This window comes from Ipomoea triloba, chromosome 11 (assembly GCF_003576645.1).
Source record: "Ipomoea triloba cultivar NCNSP0323 chromosome 11, ASM357664v1".
NCBI lineage: Eukaryota > Viridiplantae > Streptophyta > Magnoliopsida > Solanales > Convolvulaceae > Ipomoea > Ipomoea triloba.
The window spans coordinates 13,723,848-13,748,108 of NC_044926.1; the positions used below are offsets into that span (position 1 = coordinate 13,723,848).

Consider the following 24,261-nt stretch of genomic DNA (forward strand, 5'->3'; position numbering starts at 1 on the left):
GTGGAAGTGAGAGAATTGAAGAGAGAGGGATTGGGTTCACCTGCAAAAGAGGGTTATTGGAACAGTGATATTAATGCAAAAAATTCAATGGCTCCCCGCGCCACGCATGCGTGGCTGTCACTATTGCGCCCAGCGGGCACGTCATACGCAAGCATGCCTGACAAGTATTTATTTATTTTTGTTAATTATAATTGTTTTATTTTTTTTCTTCCCCTCTTATTTTCTCTTTTCTAATCACTCCTACAAAAACTCATCAAAAATCACAAAAAACCTCATTGATAAGGATGCTCTAATATAATTTAACTTTGAAGTTTAAATATTTCATATAACTATTTTAAAAACATTTTAGAATATGAAATTTTAAAAAAATTAATTATTAAATTTAAACAATTTTAAAAATACAAAATAAAATTTACACAATTTTAAAAATACAAAATAAAATTTACAAACACAAATAAAAAAATCCGTTTCCAACCACTAGTTTTGGAACCCTTGAAAGCTTTATACAAGGTTCAGCTTTGATTTGACCGATTTTCGAAAATCACCGGTTCGGAACCGGAACCGAACCGGCATGATACCTAACTATATTCTATATATCTATATATAGAAGTAATGATTCGTTCACTAATCCACTCTTTCCTCTTTAAGCCTGCCTGGGGTTTAAGCGAATTCAAACGTGACACGAATCTGATCCTATTTAATTGATCAGAAACGCGGAGGACCCATATCTGATTCCATTGAATTGGTGATTTCAGCTCTGTATTATCCAAGATTGAGGTATTTGAAAATTCTGGGTTGCTAATAAAAGTTTCTTCGTTGTTGCATTGCTTATACTTTCCTGATCGAGATAAACAACCCTTTATTCGTTTTCTGGACTAGCAGCCTATTTCTTGAATCATTTGTGCTGTATTAAGTTTTTGTGGGACTTGTTTCTTTCTGCTTTGGATATTAATTGTATCAAATTCCATGCCCTTTGAGTTATGCTTGTATATCTGTTTTCTATTTGGTTATTATCTTAAGATTTTTATTGTTCCTTCCTTCAGATAATTTGGTGTACTTCATGGCATCAAGAGCAGGCGATTCGATTAAGCCTCGAGGTTTTAAATTCTCTTTGTTGGATCTCATGACCCTTGACAACGTTCCTTTCAAGTTCCTGTCCAATGAATTGTTTAAGTATAGTTTTGACGTTTAAAAGTTTTTCTGTGGTTGTCAATGATTAATGATCAAATGATAACCATCCTTAGGTGAGAGCGCGAGGACTAACATGGATGCACACAATCTACTACACAAATACACATAAACTACTCCATGATAGATTGTGTGTATTGTGTGCCTGGAATAGATTGTGTGCATTCATGCACAAGTTCGCAGGGGTTCTCATTGGAACATCACTCGTTGTGAATTTACTCATCCTTTAGTTTAGGAAATAGTTTTAGGAGAGGGTGTCTTTGCTTATGAATTCACTAATTGAAAAGATCAAAATTTTAACACAAGTTCTAAATGTCAAATTCCAGATGTATGCATTGTTGGTGTTGCGCGAACACCAATGGGGGGCTTCCTTGGTTCCCTCTCATCTTTATCTGCTACAAAGCTTGGTTCTATAGCTATCAAGGGTAAGATCTATGCCTTTTCCTGTAGTCTTTGGTAGCCATGCTTTTATTCTTATTTCCCTTGTTAGCATCTGTTCATACATTTACCCTGTTCAAATCTCTACTTTGTTCTAGGTGCTCTTGAAAGGGCAAATGTTGATCCGTCACTTGTTCAAGAGGTTTTCTTTGGAAATGTTCTCAGTGCAAATTTAGGTCAAGCCCCTGCTAGGCAGGCTGCTTTAGGTGCTGGAATACCTAATCCTGTTGTTTGCACAACTATTAACAAAGTATGCTCATCGGGATTGAAAGGTTGGTTCTCTCTACTCAGATACTGGTGTCTTTAATTGTAGTGATCTAACATGCTTTCGTTTATCTCAGCAATAATGATTGCTGCACTTAGCATTACATCGGGTGTCAATGATGTTGTGGTGGCTGGCGGGATGGAAAGCATGTCTAATGCACCGAAATATTTAGTACAATCTAGGTTAGTCTTCTGATCAATCATTTAACTCCGTGCTAGTTACTTGTTCTCTATATTTGTGGAGAAAACACAAGGATAATACCTCTGTAGTTTAGTAACATGAAGGAGCAAAAGGGTAAATGAAATGGTTCATCCTACAATCTGCAACAGGTGCAGATTTTAAACTTGATTGAATTTTCTACTAGAAGAAGGCTTATTAAAAATTGAATTTTCTTCATCTAACACAGAAAACTAACTATTTTGTAGATTAATCAATTTCCTTTTCGGTTATGCTTATTCCAGAAGAAAACCACTACCTTTAATTCTATCTTACCTTTAATTCTATCTTAATTAGAACACTTAATCTGTATGGGAGAAACATGGATAATTTTGTTAAACAAAGGAATAAGGCTGTTTGTTTTATGATAGAAGAAAACCAAAGTCAAACATTTTTGTTTTCATTACAGAAAAGGATCTCGGTTAGGACATGATACTATTATTGATGGCATGATTAAGGATGGACTATGGGATGTTTACAATGATTTCGGGATGGGGTTATGTGCCGAACTGTGTGCTGATCAGTATAGTTTCACAAGGGGAGAGCAGGTAGTATTTCTTATTCCGAACCTTCATCATCTCCCAATAAGTCCTGTCTGTCTAAATTCACCTTTGTGTTCTAAATTTAATGTTTACAGTTAATCTATGAACCATGCATTAGCATGCTATTGATGTTACTTAACCTATGAAAGAGGGAACAGTTCTCTGTGATCATTCATATTGTTTTGCTTTCTCTTTTGGGTGTAATACAAACTCCTTTTACTTTCATAGAAAACCTTACAATTGCTTTATCTGTTGGGAAGTAGCCCATAATATTTCGTGTTTGGATCAATGGATCAACAATACAAGACCCTACTTACTTGGATATTTGCAATACAAGTGAAAAACAGATTACAGAAAGTCGGAATATATCTCTGGGACTGTTGTTATAAATTTTACTAGTTACCACAACAGTAATAGCATCTTGGACATGGATTTGTGGTAATCTTTCAGGCTTCATTTTTGGGATTATTATTCTGTAGGATTCTTATGCTATTCAAAGCTTTGAGCGAGGAATTGCTGCACAAAGCAGTGGTGCATTTGGATGGGAAATAGTTCCGGTGAGATTTCAAGCTTGTTCTCTTTATGGTTCTGTTTTTAAAAACATTTGGTATGAAAGTGTATTCATTTTCTACTTCTATGAATTTGTGTTTTACACGCAGGTTGAAATTTCTGGTGGTAGAGGGAAGCCACCTAATATTGTTGACAAAGATGATGGTTTAAGACAGGTATATAATTGATGAGCAAGGAAATTAACATATGGATATCTTTCTTTCTTGTCAGCTTTATTCAAAATGGAGCTTTTATTTTTCAAAATTTCTTTATTTCTTATCTTATCTATGTATCTATCCTCGTTCATGCTTTTGGATGCAACATAAATTGCTCAGTTAAATGGGAGTATTATTCTTTTTAAATAAATCTGGTATTCTAGTGTTTATACTTTTGATTGCTTCATTAGTAATGACAGTTGCCAATTGCATAGTAGATATTTCGCTCCAATTTCTAAAATTGATATTGTTTCAGTGATCCATTGAACATTGAGTTTTTATGATATGCTTATTGAAGTCTCTGCTTCACTTTCCTCTTGCTAGTTTGATGCCTCTAAATTGAGAAAGCTTAGACCTAGTTTTAAAGAAGGAGGTACCGTCACTGCCGGCAATGCTTCTATCATAAGGTTCTCTCTCTCTCTCTTCACAGATATGTCTACTTCTCTGTTTCCTATCATCCGGCTTTGCATGTTAAGTTTACTAGTGCATGTTGGAATCATACGAGTTTCGGGAAGATCTCCTACGGGACCACAATTCTTCTAAAAACATTATTTGCCTTATTATAGATTAGTAAGGTTTACATTAGGATGGTGCTTTATTTTATATATATGCTCTCTATTGGTCTTTCAGTACAATTCTTTATGGTAAAAAGGTTCAAATTAGCTACCAAACTACATGCAAAAGTGCAATTGAGCCATCCAACTCAAAAAAAAAAGGTGCACTTAGGTCCCTTAATTGTCCAAAATTATTTATTGACCTGTCGGTCATTGACGTGGTTTCCAGGCTGGAGACAGAAAACACTTCATCTCTATGCTTGAGACGAAGACAATGACCACTACGTCAGCGTTGACCTCAGGAACAAGTCAAATTTGGTCGAATTGCATAATTTTGGACAGTTCAGGGACCTAATTGCACTTTTTTTTAGCATTCTTTATTTGCACATGGTAGTATGAGCATATAGATCCTAGGCTAGATTTGAGAAAAAAAGGGTTTGCACTTTGGCACTGGCTGCTGGTGAAATCTGCTTTTAGTCTTTAAATGGTGAAATTCACCTAGAGGAGGAGATTTGATGGATTTGACACAAAATTCAATGAACCTTAGAAGTAGGCTGGTATGTTTGGACTTCTCTCTTAAGATCCGGAAGATCCCTGAGGCTAAGGACACACAAAGCTGTAAAATTCCAGAGATAAGCTCTAGTATCCTGGATTTGACAAGACTCCTAAAATCTGAAAGACCGAAGAGCTGATTGGTCCACCTCCTTTGTCTTAACACATCTATAGCCAATCTGTGTGGAGAAGTCTATTCCTTGGCATTACCTCCGAATTTTCTTTGCCTTTGATCTGCTTGGTCCTGTCTTTCTTCACATATTGTCAACTTTTTCAAAACACTTTTTGCTTTACCATTGTGCACATTTTTCATTGTGGAGAAGTGGTCATTTATTTTATTTTGGCTGTTGCTCTTCTTGACAAAACAGAATTTTATGATAGAAATTAGAGACAAGTGAGCAGGACTGGAAAATGAAGGAAAACTTCTGTTTTTAGGTTCTGTTCATACACACCTATATATACATTCAATGTAAGAAAACAAATCCTGAAATTCTGCCACCTAACTAATAGTTTATACGCCCTGAAATTCTGCCACCTAACTAATAGTTTATACACTTATTCTGCACAGCACTACTGCAGTCTGCACACCACTACTGCTGTCTGCTGCACAGCACTACTGAAATTCTGTCACCATTATTTTAATATATCCTCATATTGACATCCCCCCTCAAATTGATGTGTGTAAGTCCATCAACATCAATTTGCTACTTAGAAACTTGTGCCTTTGGCGTGTTAAAGCCTTTGTAAATACATCAGCCACTTGAAGATCAGTAGTGAGATGAGGCAGAGTGATAACACCTAGTGTAAACGCCTCCCGGATGTAATGACAATTGACTTCTATGTGTTTTGTGCGTTCATGATATACGGGATTTGCTGCAATTTGAATAGCACTTGTATTATCACCGTGAAGTGGAGTAGGATCACTTGGAGGAAATCCAAGTTCAGAAAGAAGACCACGCAACCACACAATTTCTGAACAGGCAGCAGACATTGCTCTATACTCGGCTTCTGTAGAGGATTTAGAAACACTCTCTTGCTTCTTACACTTCCAAGAAATCAAGGCATCTCCAAGAAAAACGCACCATCCAGTGATAGACTTCCTAGTATCTGGGCAGCCAGCCCAATCTGCATCACTATATGCAGTCAAAGGAAGAGCAGATTGTTTGGGAAAAAATAACCCACGTGTAGGTGACCCAATTAAATATCGAATTATGCGACGAACTGCAGCAAGATGAAGATGTCGAGGTGAGTGCATGAATTTGCTAGCTATATGAACAGCATAGGAGATATTGGGCCTTGTAATCGTTAGGTAGATAAGACTACCAACAAGCTGCCTATACAAAAAAGGATCGGGCAAAAGGTCGCCTTCATCTTTCCGGTATTTAACATTCACCTCCATTGGTGTATCAACAGCAGTAGCATCCTGTAAACCAGCCAGCTCAATGAGATCTTGAATATATTTATGTTGGTTTAGGAGGAAACCATGATCTCCATAGTGAAATTCCAGCCCTAAAAAAATATGTTAGATGCCCAAGATCTTTCATTTTAAATGTACAAGACAGCATATTTTGAAGCTTAGTGATCAGCCCATTATAATTACCGGTGATGATAATATCATCAACATATAAAGAGAAAGATCATACCGGTGGTTGTCTTGTGAAAGAAGAGTGAAGAATCATATTGACTTTGTGTGAAGGAAAAAGTGAGAAGAGTGTTGCGAAACTTCTCAAACCAGGCCCTAGGTGCCTGCTTTAAACCATACAAGGAACGTCTTAGCTTGCAAACCTCATGTGCACCTGTCATTGACATCCCGGGTGGAAGCTTCATGTAAATCTCTTCCTTAAGATCCCCATTCAAGAAGGCATTTTTTACATCCATCTGATGTAAAGCCCAAGACTGAGAGGAAGCAATAGCAAGTATGGTTCTCGCCGTGGTCATCTTAGCAACTGGTGCAAATGTTTCTTCGTAGTCGAGACCATATTCTTGTTTATTTCCAAGAGTGACCAAACGAGCTTTATATCGATCCAAGGAGCCATCATACTTGAGTTTCACAGTATAGACCCACTTGCTACCAATGGGCTTAACACTTGGGGGACAGGAAACGATGTCCCAAGTATGATTTTCTTCAAGTGCTTGAAGTTCTTCTTCCATTGCTTGTTGCCAACACTTATGTTCCATAGCCTTTTTATAACAAGTGGGGATGGAGATAGAAGATAACACAGTAGACATAGCCACAGGGCTTGAAAAACCATACCTTTCAACGGGTTTGTGAGGTCTAGAGCTTCTACGAAGAGGAAGGGGATCACTAGAACTGGGTAGAACAGAATCAGTTGTCGCAGGTTGATGTGAAGGAGCCGAAGTGAGACCTGTAAGAGGATCAGAAGCAGGAGAAGTGCGTCTATGATAAACACAATCAGATTTAAACCGATGTACAGGTGTTGGTGATGCAGAGAAATATGGTAAAGTAGATAGAGAAGGGAGTTCTGAAATCTGTTGAGTGCTAAAGAAAGACTGATTTTCAAAAAAAATGACATTCCTAGAGACACGAGTTTGTCGGGCATGAGGATCATAGCAAAGAAATCCTTTTTGGGTTCCAGCATAACCTAAGAAAGCACACTTAACAGATTGGGCAGTAAGTTTATTCCTCTCATGTGCAGGAAGGTGCACAAAACAAACACATCCAAAAACATGAAGATTGGAATAATTTGGTGCATGTCCAAATAAATAAAAATAAGGTGAATTATTGTTCAAGTTGGGGGATGGTAATCTATTAATTAAATAAACTACAGTAGCTAAAGCTTCACACCAAAATTGAGGAGGAACGCAAGACTCAATTAGAAGAGTTCGAACAACATCAAGACGATGGCGGTTCTTTCTTTCAGCCACACCGTTTTGTTGTGGAGTGAAAGGACAAGAACGCTGAGAAATGATCCCCTGACTTTAAAGAAAAACTTGAAACTCACTTGACATACATTCCCCACCCGAATCAGACTGCAGATTCTGATTTTAGCAGAAAACTGTGTTTCAATTAAAGCAAGAAAGACCTTGAACATAGAGAAAACCTCACTCTTAGTCCTGAGAAAATATACCCAAGTAAAACGAGTGAAATCATCAATAAATGTAACAAAGTATTTGTAATGTTCATGAGAGATTACAGGTGCAATACCCCATACATCAGTATGCACGAGTTCAAAAGGTTTGGTTGTATGGGTTTGATGTCGTGGAAAAGGAAGAGTTTTGCTTTTGCCAAGTTTACAGGATGCACAATCAACAACATCATTATTAGAAGAAAGGTTTTTATTCCCAAGTAAAACAGATTTAAGCAAGATTTGAAGTACATGAGAATTAGGATGTCCTAAACGTCTATGCCACACCTGATTATTACTTTGGACAGCATTACAAGCAACATAATTTGACACTGGAGGGGGAGACAAAAACAAGGGAAAAAGACGTCCCACTTTAGGCCCCTTCGCGATCATTTTCCCGGTTGATCCTGCACAAAACAACAAGATTTTGAAAATTGAACCGTGCAATTACAGTCAATATGAGGATATATTAAAATAATGGTGGCAGAATTTCAGTAGTGTTGTGCAGCAGACAGCAGTAGTGCTGTGCAGACAGCAGTAGTGGTGTGCAGACTGCAGTAGAGCTGTGCAGAATAAGTGTATAAACTATTAGTTAGGTGGCAGAATTTCAGGGTGTATAAACTATTAGTTAGGTGGCAGAAATGCAGAATTATTGTTACCTGAAAGACCAAAGGCTGATAGGGCAGAAACTATCATTTGTTGGACCATTTCAGGAGTAATAGTAGACTGACCAGCATTGGAGGCACTAGAGGGACCAACTGAGACACTGTAGGCAGTTTCATGTTTCTTTGGAGGCCGAATGGAACACTCTTTGATGATATGCCCTGCTTTCTTACAATAATTGCAGAATTTTTTAGTACAATTAGTGGCAAAGTGACCAAAATTCTTGCAACTATAAGACTGGACATTAGTCATATCTTTGCTTCCGTTAGGTCTCCTTTGGGCAGCGTAGGCAACAGGAATTGGAGCAGAATTTTGAGCTTTCTGCTCCAAGACAGCCAGTGTAGTGAGACGTTGTTCTTCCCTGAGAAGCTCCCCTACACAAATATCCATTGAAGGAACTAACTGTCTATTCATCAGGTTAGACCTGATTGTTTCAAACTCCCCCCTTAACTTCATTAAAAACTGATCACGTTTGCTGGTTTCATGGACATGTTGTACAGCAGATAGTCCTTCAGGAGGAACATTTGCATAGACAATATCAGTGTATTCAACCCAAAGAGTTTCAAAGGAAGAATAAAACTCTTGGATTGACATACTCCCTTGACTGAGTTGTCCCAACTCGAGCTCCAATTGAAACCTTCGTGCTGAGTTGTTTTGGTTGTAAACTTCCTTCAAGTAATCCCACATTCCTCTAGAGGTCTTATAAGGCTTGAGATTGATAACAATGATAAGTATGGAGGGTTCCATACTTCCAAGAATCCAGGACATAATCTGAGCATCCTTCACCTCCCATTTTGCATATTTCTCCTTCTCCTTTTCTTTGTCAGGTGCAGAATCACTCCCATTTATATGACTCCATAATTCTTTTCCCTTGACAAAGAGCTCAAATTGGAATGCCCAGGCAGAATAATTTTTGCCATTCAATCGAACAATAAAATTTTCAGATCTTTCCAAAGACATGATTCGATCAGAAACAAGAATAGGTCTAAGAAACTAGGATAGTAGGATACGAGTGATGCAAAGAAAACACTACGATCTTGGAGCAAGAGTGCAAGACAAGGAACAAGACACAAGGATTATCTCAGGATTTTGGCTATGAGTGATACAAGATCACAAAAAGCACCACGATCTTAGACCAAGACAAGGAACAAGGCACAAGGATTATCTCAGGATTTTGGCTCTGATACCATGACAAAACAGAATTTTAGGATAGAAATTAGAGACAAGTGACCAGGACTGGAAAATGAAGGAAAACTTCTGTTTTTAGGTTCTGTTCATACACACCTATATATACATTCAATGTAAGAAAACAAATCCTGAAATTCTGCCACCTAACTAATAGTTTATACACCCTGAAATTCTGCCACCTAACTAATAGTTTATACACTTATTCTGCACAGGAATAGTCTGCACACCACTACTGCTGTCTGCTGCACAGCACTACTGAAATTCTGCCACCATTATTTTAATATATCCTCATATTGACACTTCTCTCATCTTTAAAAGTGATGGAGCTGCTGCACTGGTGCTGGTGAGTGGAGAAAAGGCACTTAAACTTGGGTTGCAAGTAATTGCCAAGATCAGAGGATATGCAGATGCTGCTCAGGTTGTTTATGAACCTTGTTTATAATTGTCTTTCTAGGACTCAAAAGCCTATGTACTGTACTATGTTTTGACGGTATGAAACTGGGATAGGCACCCGAGTTATTTCCAACTGCTCCAGCACTTGCGATACCAAAAGCAATTAGACACTCTGGTTTGAAGACTTCTGATGTAGATTATTACGAAATAAATGAGGCTTTTTCTGTAAGGATCGATGTCTAATCTAATCATTGTTATTAGTATCTTGTTTTAATTATTTTTTATTTTTTTGAGACTTCCATCATTCCCATCTTTGCAGGTTGTCGCCCTTGCCAACCTAAGACTGCTCAATCTTGATCCTGTGAGTCTTAAGACTGCCCTCAACTCTTTACCCCTTGATCATCTTCAAATTAAAAATTTCTTCTACTTTCAGAATGGTCCTTCCAATTATGATCCTTCTTTTCTTTGTTCTTATTACAGGGAAAACTGAATGTACATGGAGGAGCTGTGTCTTTGGGACATCCCCTGGGCTGCAGTGGGGCTAGGATCTTGGTAACGTTGTTAGGGGTATGTATTAGCGTTATTAATTCTGTCTACTAATTCTGGAATATTCGTGTTCTTTTCCTGCTTACCTTTGCAATTAGTCTTGATGTTTCCTGACCTCATTTTTTTTTTGAGATACTCATGATTCTTTACAAGGTAGTATCTATTCTATACTTTCTCAATCTTTTTTAGCCCAAAGAATCAATGCCCTCACCATGGGGTTCTATTCTATGACCAACGATTTGGAACGGTAATAGAAGTGTCATTACACTACATAGTAGTTGCCTAGTTGACTTGACCTCATTTTTTAAAAACAACCCGAAAAGACAACAACAGTTTGAATGGGAAAGTCGTAATTCGTAAAGACAAGAATCTGCAAATTTACTATATGGAGACTGTTGATAAATTAGTTGACTTATAGTGCCCGTGTTGCTTCTCAATATAACTCGTAATATTTTCCAGGTGCTGAGGGAAAAGAATGGAAAAGTTGGGGTTGCCGGAGTTTGCAATGGAGGAGGAGGAGCATCTGCCCTTGTTGTAGAGCTCATGTAAGTTTTTTCCCCCATTAGCGTACAATGCATTGGTTTCTTAATACAATTACAATTCTAGAGTTAAAAATTCACGCATAAAGTCATTGGTGATGTAAAAATTGTTGGCCAGAACTTGCAGAAACTCCCTTGTTCTTATCAACGATAATGATAGATTACACATAACAAAATAGAGAACTCCGTTATCCTGACCAACCCATTCTGGTTTTTTGCAATTCTAAGCATGCCTCTAACACCAGTTACACATGGACAAAGTGAAATGATCCATAATTATAGGGAGTGTTGTAAACGAAAAGATCCTATAGACTTTGGCCTGAAGTTCTGTTTCTAGGCATTATGTACTCATTGTCTGCATTTTCAATCCTCTTCTTTAAGAGGATGGAGCTCTTTTCACATGTCAATGTATTTTGCGTATTGCAGGCCTGAAGCGAAGATGGTACGACCAAAGCTGTAAAAACTGGCACTGCTGTTTATGATACATTCCTTGGCACAACTTACCAGGGATACAGGAAGAATGTAGCTTGAAGGGTTCAAACAAGGAAGGATTCAGCTGTTAGATTGTTCTTATTATTTAGCTTTTGTTAGCGTTGCTGAATTCTGTATTTAAATAACAAGTGTTGCAAATAAAGAGAATAGGCTTGATATTGGCAATTAGAAGATTTGGGAGAAGGTGAAACTAATAAAAATTCCTCATGTGCTTTTTTGTTTACTTTTCTACATTCTTGCAACTTTCGGTCCTTTCTAGTTCCTATCATGGTTGTTACAATCGACCTAGGGATGGATCACGGTTAGGTTCAAACTATGGGTGTGTTTGGTTGACATATTTAGCTATCAGGAATGAGTATTAAAGTTATTGTTATTATTTGGTTGACAGGTTTTTAGAACACTATTATGGTTTTGATTACCTCCTTAATAGTAAAATCTATTTCCTAGTAAAATAAGGGTTTCATCCCCTTGCTCTCAAACCTATGAACTTGACATGTTCCAAAGCAAAAAGAATACTACAAAAGGAGTAGGCGTTTAAAATCAAGGAAGACCCAAATTCATACACTGAATGAGGAATTGAGAAACGTGGAGGAATCCATAGTCATGCTAACCAAAATTTTTAGCCTTATTGTTAGAAAATTCAATTGGTTCAAAAATAGAAATAAACTTCCAACTTCCACAAAAACCCAAACTCTAACATTCAAAGACATACATCCACTAGATACAAACTCCAGCAAACGAAAAAGAATCTTTAATATAGGAGTGCAATGTTTCAAACGCAAAGGTCACAGACATATACAACCTAAGTGCCCTACCTCCTTGAGAAGGAAAAATAAAACATATGTCTCCACCCACTGGCGGAGCCAGTATGGGGGCAGTGGGGGCACCCCATTCACCCCACCCCCACCCCATATGTAGCTCTTGTATGTATATTAGGGATGTCAATTTAGGGGTGACCACGGTTTGGTTCGAACCGAACCGGTACTGTAGAAACCGGAATCTGGAACCAGAACCGTCGGTTCCAGAACCGTAAAAAATTAAAAAAAAAAATAATTTAATATGTAGGCCACACCAGGCGTGGCCTACTGGGCTACTGCCAGTCAGCAGTAGCTTTACTGGCTACTGCCAGCAGTAGGCTACTGCTGGCAGTAGCCTTACTGGCTACAAAGACTCAAGTGTTTCAAAGACTCACTTGAGTCTTGTCTAAGTTGTCTTTCACCCCCTTTTTTTTGCAGGTGTTTGTTTGGCCCTTTGGCTTCCTTTAATGCTTTCTAACGTGCAAATTTTGAAGTGGCACTTCATTAAAATTATTGGCTCCCTTTGCTACTTTGGAGGTATATCTGCACAAAGGGAACCAAAAACTTCCGAAAATTTAGGCTTTGAATCCGTAAATTTCGGAAATTTTTTCAAAATATAAACGTATTTGTAAGAACGGATATTTTTTTGTCAGAATGTAAGAACGGATTTTTTTTGTGTACTCTTCAATCTTCATCACTTCATCAGGCATTCAAGACTTCAACTCCTTCAAGTGAGGCTTCAACTCCTTCAAGACTTCAACTGATAAGTCTTCTATCTTCTATAAATTAGTGACTTCAAAAATATTTTTTTACTCAACTTTCAATATTTAACTCTCTCACTCTCTCAATATTCTGATTACTCTCTTACCTACAAGTCTACATTTCTACAACTACAATTTTTTTACGCAACTTTCATTCTTTCAATATCTTACTCTCCAACTCTCTCACCCTCTCAATACTTTGATTACTCTCTTGCCTACAATTTTCTCTACATTTTTTATATCTCTACACTCTACATGGATAGTTCAAGCAGAGCATCATTTTCCTACGAAGGCCAAGCTAGTGGTAGTCGTGGTAATCGTGGAAATCGTGGCAAATCTCCTGCTGTAGAATCTCCACGGCATTCGGTTCATGGATTTTCAAGAGAAAATCCTTCTTTTGAAGCTCCCCGGCACTCGGTTCATGGATTTCCAAGCGAAGCGCCTTTTTTTTAACCTTCCCGACATTCGGTTCATGGATTTCCGAGCGAACATGAATACCACCAATTTTTACAACAACAATCATACTACCAAGATATGAATCCAAACCCTCAAATGACCATAAATGAACCTCAACATGCCTCTTTTGGTTCCCAACCCTTTCATTCTTCTTTTGATTCTAACACTGCTACTTTTTCGCAGGGCCACAACGAGGACGAGGACGAGGAACCCAAAGAAATTCAACCTTCTGCTGCTAAACAAAAATCCGATCTTTTTAGAGTACACATGAAAAAAGTTGAACACCCTGATGGAAGAATTACAGTTAAATGTAATTATTGTGACAAGGAGTACCAATGGTCCAAATCTGGTGGATACGGGACGTACCGAAAGCATATAACTTCAAAACATCCGGATAAAGAGGTAAATACACAAACACAACAACAAATTGGGAGGTATACAACTAAATCTAGTGCTTTATTTCGTTACTCAGATGAGCAAACTAGACGCAAGTTTGCTGAAATGATTGCTATTGACAGTTTATCGTTTAGTTTTGGACAGAAAGTTGGCTTTAAAGAATTTTGCAGGGGTGCATTAAATCCACAAATGTGTGATTTACCGCGTACAACGGCTACACGTCATCTTTATAAATTATATAAAGATGAAAAAAAGAGATTGATTTCTTACTTGGAAACACATAATGGGCGTGTTACTATATGTGCTGACATTTGGAGCGACCATTGGAGAGAACATTCATATTCGGGCGTTACTTGTCATTGGGTAGATCAAGAATGACGGTTGCAAAAAAGAATCCTTGCCTTCCGGTGTTTTGATGAACAACATAGTGCACATAATATTTACAGTAAGTTACAAAGTATATTTGATGAATATAAAATTACTAACAAAATTTTTGCAATTGGTTTTGATAATGCATCCAACAATACTGCTGCAATCCCTGAGCTTAAGGAATTATGTCTACCGTATTTTGGAGGTAAATTTTTTCACCAAAGGTGTGTTTGTCATGTTTTAAATCTATGTGTTCAAGCTGGTTTAGTTTCTCTTAGTAGTAGTATTAAACCTATTAGAGATGCTGTTGTTTATTTGTGGAAGCATCCCAATGCGCAAAAAGAGTTTAGTCGGTTTTGCAAAAGAAACAATATGCCTCCAAAAAGATTTCCTCGAGATGTTCTAACTCGTTGGAATTCTACCTATACTTTGCTTAGGTACTTTGCAAACAACAGTGATATTCATTTGTTTACGCAACATTGGGATGCTTGCAAAAGGATTTGTGAGTTATTAAAAGAGTTTAATGATGCCACTTTGGCTTTGTCCGGTGTGTATTATCCTACTACACACTTATTTTTAATTTATGCTGTAAATATTGTTGGTAAGCTTTTTGAATATCGTGATGATGATATTTTGAGTGATGCTATTGCATGCATTAGATCAAAGTTTTTAGATTATTATAGAAATATTCCTATTATTTATTTAATTGCAATGTGTTTTGATTCTCGTTGTAAATTATATGGTTTAAGTACTTTTTTACAAACTTATTATGAATGTTTAGAATTATATGATCCTGATGATCCGAACTATGTTAATGTTAATGCTATACATAATGAAATAACGAGTTTATTTCATAGTTTGTGTGAAGAATATTTACAGGCTTATGGTCCGTCGTTGAATATTAGTACGTCTTCTCGAAGTACTTCACAAAGCTCACAATCATCTCTACGAAGTAGAGGCTTTAACCTGTTAGCTAGAGCAGGTAAAAGTCGTCGGACCAGTGGGAGCGGGATTGGTTCATCATCTTCAGCATTATCCGAGGCGGAGATATATTTAAATACTAAGTTTATATTTTTAGATAATGATAATAATCTTGATGTTTTGCAGTGGTGGAAAGACCACGAAATTTTTTTTCCTATTTTATCTATTATTGCAAAACAAATTTTTGGAACTCCTGCTTCTACAGTAGCAGTTGAACAGGAGTTTAGTGCAATGGAAACATGTTGGACGAGACTCGTCCAAGAATGACGCCACAGTCAATTGAAATTCAAGTTTGCACATCCAATTGGGGATTGGCAAAAATTAGAGAACAAGAGAATGATAAGTCAGGCATCATCAACGATTTCTTTTCCGATGATGCAACCACTACTGCAACCGAAGGGGAACAAACCGACTCCTAAAGTCCTAATTCCAAAAAAAAGGTAAAAGAACTACGTAGGCTTTGATTCTTATTGAACTTTCAATAAGATACGTAGGCAACTTAATCTTGGTAAAATTAAGTGCAAGCCCAAAATTATTATTATTATTTTTTGTTTAACATTAAAGTTTAGAGAAAATCAATGTATTATTATAACCAATGTATTCTAGATTTTAAGAATTGAGTAGTCAATAATATATGAGATTTGAATTTTGTAACCAATGTAATGTATTCTTTTCACTTATTTGAAATGAAATCCAATTATTGAACTTATATCAATTGTATGTTGTATACTTACTAATTACTACTTGCCTACTTCACTACTTGGCCATACAAATACACAATTATGTTACAAGTTACAACAAGTCAATAACTCAACATGATATTTGAAAAATGAAAATGATAGTAATGGACTCATTGTTATTTGTTAAAATTAAAAAATAAGATAACTTAAAAATTTGTGCGATAATATTAATATCATAATAGTCATAATACATTAATATTTAATACAACAAATTTACCAAAAAATAAAAATAAAAAATGCCGGTTAGAACCGGCGGTTCGAATCGGAACCGCCGGTTCTAGGAACCGGAACCGGAACCTTAATATAAGGTTCCGGTTCCGGTTTAGAGAAACCAAGAACCGCGAACTGGCGGTTCGGAACCGGAACCGAACCGCGGTCACGTCTATGCCAATTGGGCCCGAACCCGATGGGCTAGCCCGAAAAAACCCGAAACCGACAGGGCTATAGCCCGAACGGGTTAGCCTGATAAAAAAATTAGCCCGATGAGCCCGAAACCGATTAGCCCGATGGCCCGATAGGGCTAGCCCGATAGCCCGAACAATTTAAAACTATTCTTTATTATAGAAGTTATGTGAAACATAACATATTTGAAATTTATAGGTGAGTTCATCTTTAGTATTTTTTTTTATCACTAGATACATTTTTAAATAAAATTTTAATAAATATATAAATATAAATATATATTACATATAATTAATAAATAAATAAATAAATAAATAAATAAATATATATATATATATATATATATATATATATATATATATAAATCCAAACTGGAATTCATTCCAGTGAGTTCACTGGAATGAATTCCAGTTTGGATATATATAATATAATATATATATATATTAATTATATATACGGAGTAATATATATTTATATTTATATATTTATTAAAATTTTATTTAAAAATGTACCTAGTGATAAAAAAAATACTAAAGATGAACTCACCTATAAATTGTTAATTTGTTATGTTGGTATTTTAATATTTAGATATTAGATTTTGGATTTGAGTTATGTGATGTTTCATGCATAGTTATTACGACGCCCCGTTAAGTCGCGACACCCCTTGACCATCTTGTCGCCTAGGAAATATTAAAATTTGGGGGTCTTAAACCGAACCGAATTAAATTCGAACCGAAATCGAACCGTTGCAATTGCATTTGTTAAATTTTAATGTGCTCAATGCTCATCCGGTTGACCCGTTCTAACGAATCCGGATCCGGTTGACGACTTGACCCGTTTTATTGAATGTAAGTATTCATTTTCGATTTTAGTTCAAATAGTCTAACCCGTCGATATGCCCGACAACCCGAAGGTTAGGGTTAGGGCTAACCCGAATCCGAGATTAAAATAATAATTAATCGACAACCCGAATCCAATAAGCCCGACAACCCGACAGGGCTAACCCGAAACCGACAGGGCTGGCCCGATTGACATCCCTATTGTATATATGTATATATAGTACATTTTTAGATATAAGTATAAGAAAACAAATACATACAAACAATTGATTAGTTGGTTGAGTTGGTTGGTCCATACTTTCACTAAAAAAAAGGCAAAGGTTTGAATCTTGTTAGCTTCTTCAAGGCCTGTTGCTTTTTTATGAAGCAGTAGGCTTGTTTTCATTCCCTTCTTATTATCTTCTTCAAAGCTTTTTAATAATGAGATGTTTAATTTATAATGTGTTTTCTATTTGAATTATTTTATCAAATTAATCATGTTTCATATATTGTTATGAATGTTTTCTATTTGAATTATTTTATCAAATTAATCATGTTTCATATATTGTTATGAATATTTTTATTGATGTGTTATATTTTTCGTCCATATCCAACAATATTTATGTCTATATTCCTTTAAGTGTTTCATTTTTTGCCCCCACTGAAAAAAATTTTCTGGCTCCGCCACTGTCTCCACCCTAAGTGATGACTCAAAAAGTGACGATGACGGAATGAGCAACAATTTTGTAATTTTCCTTGAATTAATCAATAACAGTAAATAGATTATCAACTCAATATCGAATGAGGCATGTAGGGACTCTTCGAAGCCTACACACAACTAATTTAAGCCAAGTGGGAATAACTCATAAGGACGAATATGGATCTAATTCAAACCAATTGAGTGCTCTAAAGTGAAAAGGAACACGAACAAACTCAGAATAAGGAGACGCAGTTGGAACTCAAGAAACTCAAGAAAAAGAGCTAGAATTGTTAAAAGAAATAGAACAATTGAAGAAAGATGTAAAAATATGAGTCCAGGCCACTTACTGAGAGTCTTGAACAAATTCTGAATGCTACTAAATATCAAGGAGAAAAAATTGGTATTGGATTCAGTAGAAGAAGAATGTTACAACACCACAAGCAACATCATATTCCTAGATTTACACGATGAAATATCAAGTGGTGTTATTGCACCTAACTTGGTAACGATGAGATTAATGGTGAACCAGAGAATTGTTATTTCAGAATAATAATAATAATAATAATAATAATAATAATAATAATAATGATGTTGTAGTACAATAGTTATAGATAATATGTAGAGAGAAGAGTTATGTGGCACCAAGATTATCACACCACAGACGAGGAGGAGCACCTGGTGGGAAACCAATTTCACGCAACAACGAAACAACCCAAGTAACCTCTGCAGAAACATTAGCAAGAGCCTTGTACTCGGCCTCAGTGGACGAACGAGCTACAGTCTTTAGTTTTCGACACACCCATGAAACAAGGTTCGACCCACAAAACATCGCGAACCCACCAATGGACTTCTGAACAATGGAGCAGCCAGCCTAGTCTGAGTCTGAAAAAGCATGAAGATCCATGGACTCTGAGGGAGACAACCGCAAACCGTAGTGCAACGTAGATTAAACATACCACAAGACCCGCTTGAGAATACTCCAATGCTCAAAAGTGCGAGAGTGCATAAACTGACACAGCCGATTAACTGCGAAGGACAGGTCCGGCCGCGTGACAGTGAGATACTGCAAAACACCTCGCCAAACTACGATACTGAGTAGGATTCTCAAAGAGTTAAGTAGAAGGCGCAGACCGAGAAATTGCCGCAGGAGTAGCAAGAGGTTTGCAACTAGTCATACCAGCCTGCTTCAATATGTCACCCATGTACCTGCGCTGGGAAATAACAAGACCACCGTTTGCCGAAACAGTCTCAATGCCAAGAAAAAACGAGGCGAACCCATATTGCGAATCTTAAAAACCGACGACAAACGAGAAAGTAGTTTTTCAATCAAAGCAGCATCACTACCAAGCACAATTATATCATCAACATAAACTAGCATAAATACCCGGGAGTCTCCCACTAAATTATAAAATAATGAAACATCAGTCTTCGAGGACTTAAAACCAACTAATAAAAGAAAATCATGCAAGCATTTGAACCAAGCCTGTGGGGCTTGTTTCAAACCATACAAAGACCGCTGAAGATGACAAACACAATCAGGCATGGTAGGATAAGAATAACTAGGAGACTGACGCATAAGCACTATTTCAGAGAGAAGTCCATTCAAAAAGGCATTGTGGACGTCCAGTTGATGCAATGTCCACCCACACGACAAAGCTAAGGAAAGTACCAAATGTACCGTCGTAGGCTTAACCACCGGATTGAACATATCGAAAAAATCCTCCTCGGGAACCTGATTGAAACCCTTAGCAACCAGACGCGCCTTGTACCGCTCAACGGACCCATCGACCTTGCGTTTGGTGCAGAACACCCACTTGCAACCTATAACATTCATACCCGCCCGCTCAGGCACTAATGTCCAACTGTGGTTGTGCATCAATGCATTGTACTTTTGGTCCATGGCTTCATGCCACTCTTGATGACGGACTGCCTGAGAATAACAAGTAGGATCCCTAGAGTCTGTAGAAGCCACCAGCGCCTGAAGTTGAGTATCACCATGCGGCATATGCCGAAGAAGCATTGGATGCGTCCGCGGTTTAGGAGGCCCAGCAGCTCTCCGCCGCCTAACCGGAGGCACACGAGTAACAGGCCCCACAAAGCCAGTAACACATGAATCGGGAGAAATTGAAGGACCAACCACCGGTGCCAAAGGGATAGCGCTCCACGGAAAATCATCAATATCAGGAGCACAATCTGGAGCTTGCACAGAAGAAGACACAGCAAAAGGAAAAACCCCTTTATCGAAGCGAACATGGCGATAGATGAAAATTTTTCCAGCGGTGAGATCCATATAATGGTACCCCCTAAAGGACACAGGGTAACCTAAGAAGACACACGGAGCAGACCGGAAACTCATCTTGTGTTTGTTATAGGGACGAAGATATGGGGTAACAGAGACATCCGAAAACATGCAAGAAACTATAAGAAGGCGGCGCCTTAAACAGCCACGCATGAGGACTGTCATACTGGAGAGTAGATGGGGGTAAATGATTGATGAGATACACGACTGTCTCAAACATAAAATCCCAGTATTTTGATGAGACTGAACCATGAGCGAGAAGACCGATGCCAGTTTCAACAACATGCCGATGACGCTGCTCAACCCGCCCATTTTGCTCATACGTATAAGTACACTAACGCCGATGCACAATACCAAGAGTAGTAAAAGTAGAGTGGAGTTTTTGATACTCACCCCCTAAATCAGACTAGATTGATTTAATGGAACAAGAAAACAAACGTTCAACGATTGCACGGAATTGATCAAATATTTTATATATGTCAGATTTTAATCGTAAAGGAAACAACCAGGTATAACGTGTAAATTCATCAACAAATCGCTGAATAGACAAAAGAGAGGCAGATAATTTCGGAATATGCAGTACATCAGAAATTTTTAACAGTTTAGTAGGAGTGGGTATAGTAGTATGACCAACACTAGAAATAACCAAACATGTGACATTGCCCACTCGTAGAGAGTTTGACCCATGGTACTCCTCGGTTGAACTTAACAATAACTCGTTCGGTGTGGCATGGGCAGACACGCCAGATTTAGGAAACCAGATCTGCGAAGAAGCCAAACCAACAGCAAAATCACCGTCCAGCGCCATATGCGCCTGAGGAGCCGGCGGAGAGTCTGAATATCGCCAATAACAAGAAATGGCCATGTGACCATAGTTGCGGCATATCTGGCAGCGGGGGGGGGGGAGCCACCATGATCACCACATCCGTTCCGGCCGCCGCGAGCATTCCAGCAACCACCTCCTTCATTTGCAAACCAGTCACCTCGTCGAGCCACCATGGCAGCAAGCGCTGGAGAACCAGACACTGTTTCCGCCGCAAAGTCATCCAAATGGATAATTTGTTGAGCCTGGAGGTAGTCCACCAACTGTGGAATTGTCATCGGAGCACCGGCGACTGTTAATGATGATGCCATATGTACACATTTTGTTCGTCAAACGATACGGGACGGCCGACGAGAGCTAAACCCTCAATCAAAAGCTGAGCACGACCAAGAAACTTAGCAGGGGTGTTGTCACCTTGACGTAGAGCCTGAAACTGCGCAAGCAAATTAAGAGTCTGTGCCTACGTCGACGACCCGAATGCTGCCTCCACCGCCTGCCAAACTTGCCTAGACGTAGACCGTCAAACCGCCAAATACATCACCTCTTCCACCAAGGAAGATATGAGCATGGAAAGGATCGCTTGATCTTGTTGAACCCATGCAGTGAAAGCCGGATTCACCGCAGCAGAGGTTGCCAAAGAGCCGTCCGTTACCAACGTAGCCGAGGGGCAAGGGAGGGAGCCATCAACATAGCAGAAGAGGTTCTGTTCTTTAAGGAATGGAATGAGTTGTGTTCGCCAGAATAAGTAATTGCGACAGGTAAGCTTCAGCGAGACAAAGTGGTGCGCTGAAGATAGCATAGGAGCAACTGACGGGGGAGTAGCCAGCGATGGCGAGCCAGCCGTGATCGACCTCTCCGAAGGGGCACTGTCAACAACACTGGAAAGTTGGAAGCCATAAGAGTCCTAATGCAATCTGATACTAGATGACATTAACGGTGAACTAGATTTTTTTTTTCAAAAAAATAATAATAATAATAATAATAATAATAATGATGTTGCAGTACAGTAGTTATAAATAATATGTAGAGAGAAGAGTTATAGATAAAGTATAAGTCTAGAGTCCTAATAGTAACATTCAAGCTCACTATTATGAAATGAATAATCACAAATATTAGGTACAAAAGGATATAATACAACAGGTAACATACACATCCAAAAGTGACCAAAACAAAAGAACTTGTTGATGTCTGATATTTGTATGCAAAAATTGATTTTTTTGCTATATTATTTTTTTTTCAACATAATTAGAATGTTAAATTTGTGAAATTTTCATATTATCCTAAAAATTAATGTCAATATTTTTTTAAAAAATAAGATATAAAACTTAATTAAATTTGAAACTAAATATAAAAACTTAAAAAGTAAAAAAAAAAGAGAGTAATAATTGAAGGACAGAATACACGGATTAATTATTATTTTGATGAATAAAGAAGCTAAGACTCATTGTGCGTAGGATGTACATGCATGTAGGGGTGGTAATTGAAGAATACTTACGCAACTTGTAAGTTATCTCATCCAGTGCCCTGTGATTAGTTTAGCGTAAGCTGAGAAACTTAATACACCCTCAATCCCATTTATTTGTCTTACTTTCCTCTTTAGTTTGTCTTAAAATGTTGTTCTCTTCCCAAAATTGAACATCACCATCATTTCACTTTTTCCAATTTACTCTTATGGGCTTTGCATTCTTTGTTGCTTTTATTTCCAAAAGTGGTAAAAGTGATGGCATAATTGAAAAACACATACTCCATAGTATTTACTTAGTTCCTTAAAAAGCATGCAAAAAGCAAATGTGACAACCAATTCGGAACAGAGGGAGTATATATATTATATATATAAGAGTAATTCCACATGAACTCCCAGATCCTACTCCCTATGACATAGCATGCCATGATTGCTTAATTTAGTAGGAGGTCAAGATGTTTATCAATTTTTTTTTTCTTTCTCCTATCAAATTTGAACGAGTTTTTTTTTTTTTTTTTACACTTTTGGTCTCATGACTATTGTCGCACTAACAAATTTGATCCACAACTTTCTAAACTTGCATAATTGGTCCACGAGTATCAATTTCTTAGCACAAATGGTCCTTCTGGTGAAATTTTCGTCAATTTTACACCAGAAAAATTATTTTCATTTATAGTAGGGGTATAATGGTCTTTTTTTGTCAATTTTTAGTTTATCGCACTTTTTGCCCCAAGAGTATTATGGCATTAGCAATGTTGATTCACAACTTTCAAAACATGCATAATTGATCCACGAGTATCAATTTCTTAGTGAAAATTGTCCTTCCAGTGAAATCTCCATCAAATCTTCACCGAAAAATTTATTTCTCCTTAATAAAAAGAGTATAATGGTCTTTTCTTTTTGTTAAATTTTCATTGGAATACCTCGTTCTGTGGTGTACTTGAACAATCAGCGATATAGCTCATGGGTCAGTGAACTCCGGCGTTCATTTCCTGTGATCCATGAGGCCACCAAGCAAAGGCTTAACCTTTAAGCCGATGAGCTTGCTAAAATGGTGCAATTTTGTTCGCAAGAACAGGTGCTGGCCCACCCTTCAGTGGCATGTTTCATGACTCATTACGAGTTAAATTCATCCATGGAAGCAATTACCATCGAAACTTCGATCGTCGCCTTCCCGCAATGGAGCAATCAAAGTCACCAACGCAAAATACTTGGTGGATGTTTTTCAAACCAGAATCAGACTGTGCAAGGTGAAGCCAAAGACAGGATAATCCGAGATAAGATATAGAGAACTGTTTTCGCATATGAAAGAGAAAACACAGTTTTAAAAAGAAAAAAACATTATACCGCTACTATAAAGGGAAAACAAATTTTCAAGTGAAAAAATTGATGAAGATTTCATCGAAAGGACCATTTGCGCTAAGAAATTGATACTCGTCGACCAATTATGCAAATCTTTAAAGTTTTGGATCAACATTGTTAGCGCCGCAATACTCGTCGGAACAAAAGTGCAAACTAAAAATTGACGAAAAGGAAAAGACCATTATACCCTTGCTATAAAGGGGAAATAATTTTTCTGGTGAAAAGTTGACGGAAATTTCACCAGAAGAATCATTTACGCTAAGTAATTGATACTCGTGGACCAATTATGCAAGTTTTAAAAGTTGTGGATAAAATTGTTAGTGCCACAATATTCGTGGGACCAAAAGTAAAAAAATTTAAATTTGAGTACTACTGACTCCGTTATACTTTCTCAACCTACTAAAGCACAAAGAGTCAACAATTGCGAACCCACTCCCATTATGCATGTGGGAATGTTAATTCATGTGGG

General features: G+C 37.6%; 1 protein-coding gene across 1 annotated transcript; it reads left to right on the forward strand.

Moving 5' to 3' along the window:
• The first annotated feature begins 635 nt into the window (after nucleotides 1-635).
• Nucleotides 636-11,653, forward strand: LOC115996356 (acetyl-CoA acetyltransferase, cytosolic 1-like). The gene is made up of 15 exons (XM_031235563.1): nucleotides 636-777; nucleotides 1,044-1,097; nucleotides 1,515-1,613; nucleotides 1,725-1,898; nucleotides 1,968-2,073; nucleotides 2,517-2,655; nucleotides 3,129-3,206; nucleotides 3,309-3,374; nucleotides 3,738-3,820; nucleotides 9,775-9,874; nucleotides 9,964-10,074; nucleotides 10,169-10,210; nucleotides 10,330-10,416; nucleotides 10,855-10,940; nucleotides 11,361-11,653. Exons 2-15 carry the CDS (start codon nucleotides 1,061-1,063, stop codon nucleotides 11,392-11,394), a joined length of 1,242 nt encoding a protein of 413 aa, XP_031091423.1. The 5' UTR covers nucleotides 636-777; nucleotides 1,044-1,060; the 3' UTR covers nucleotides 11,395-11,653.
• Nucleotides 11,654-24,261: the final 12,608 nt, after the last annotated feature.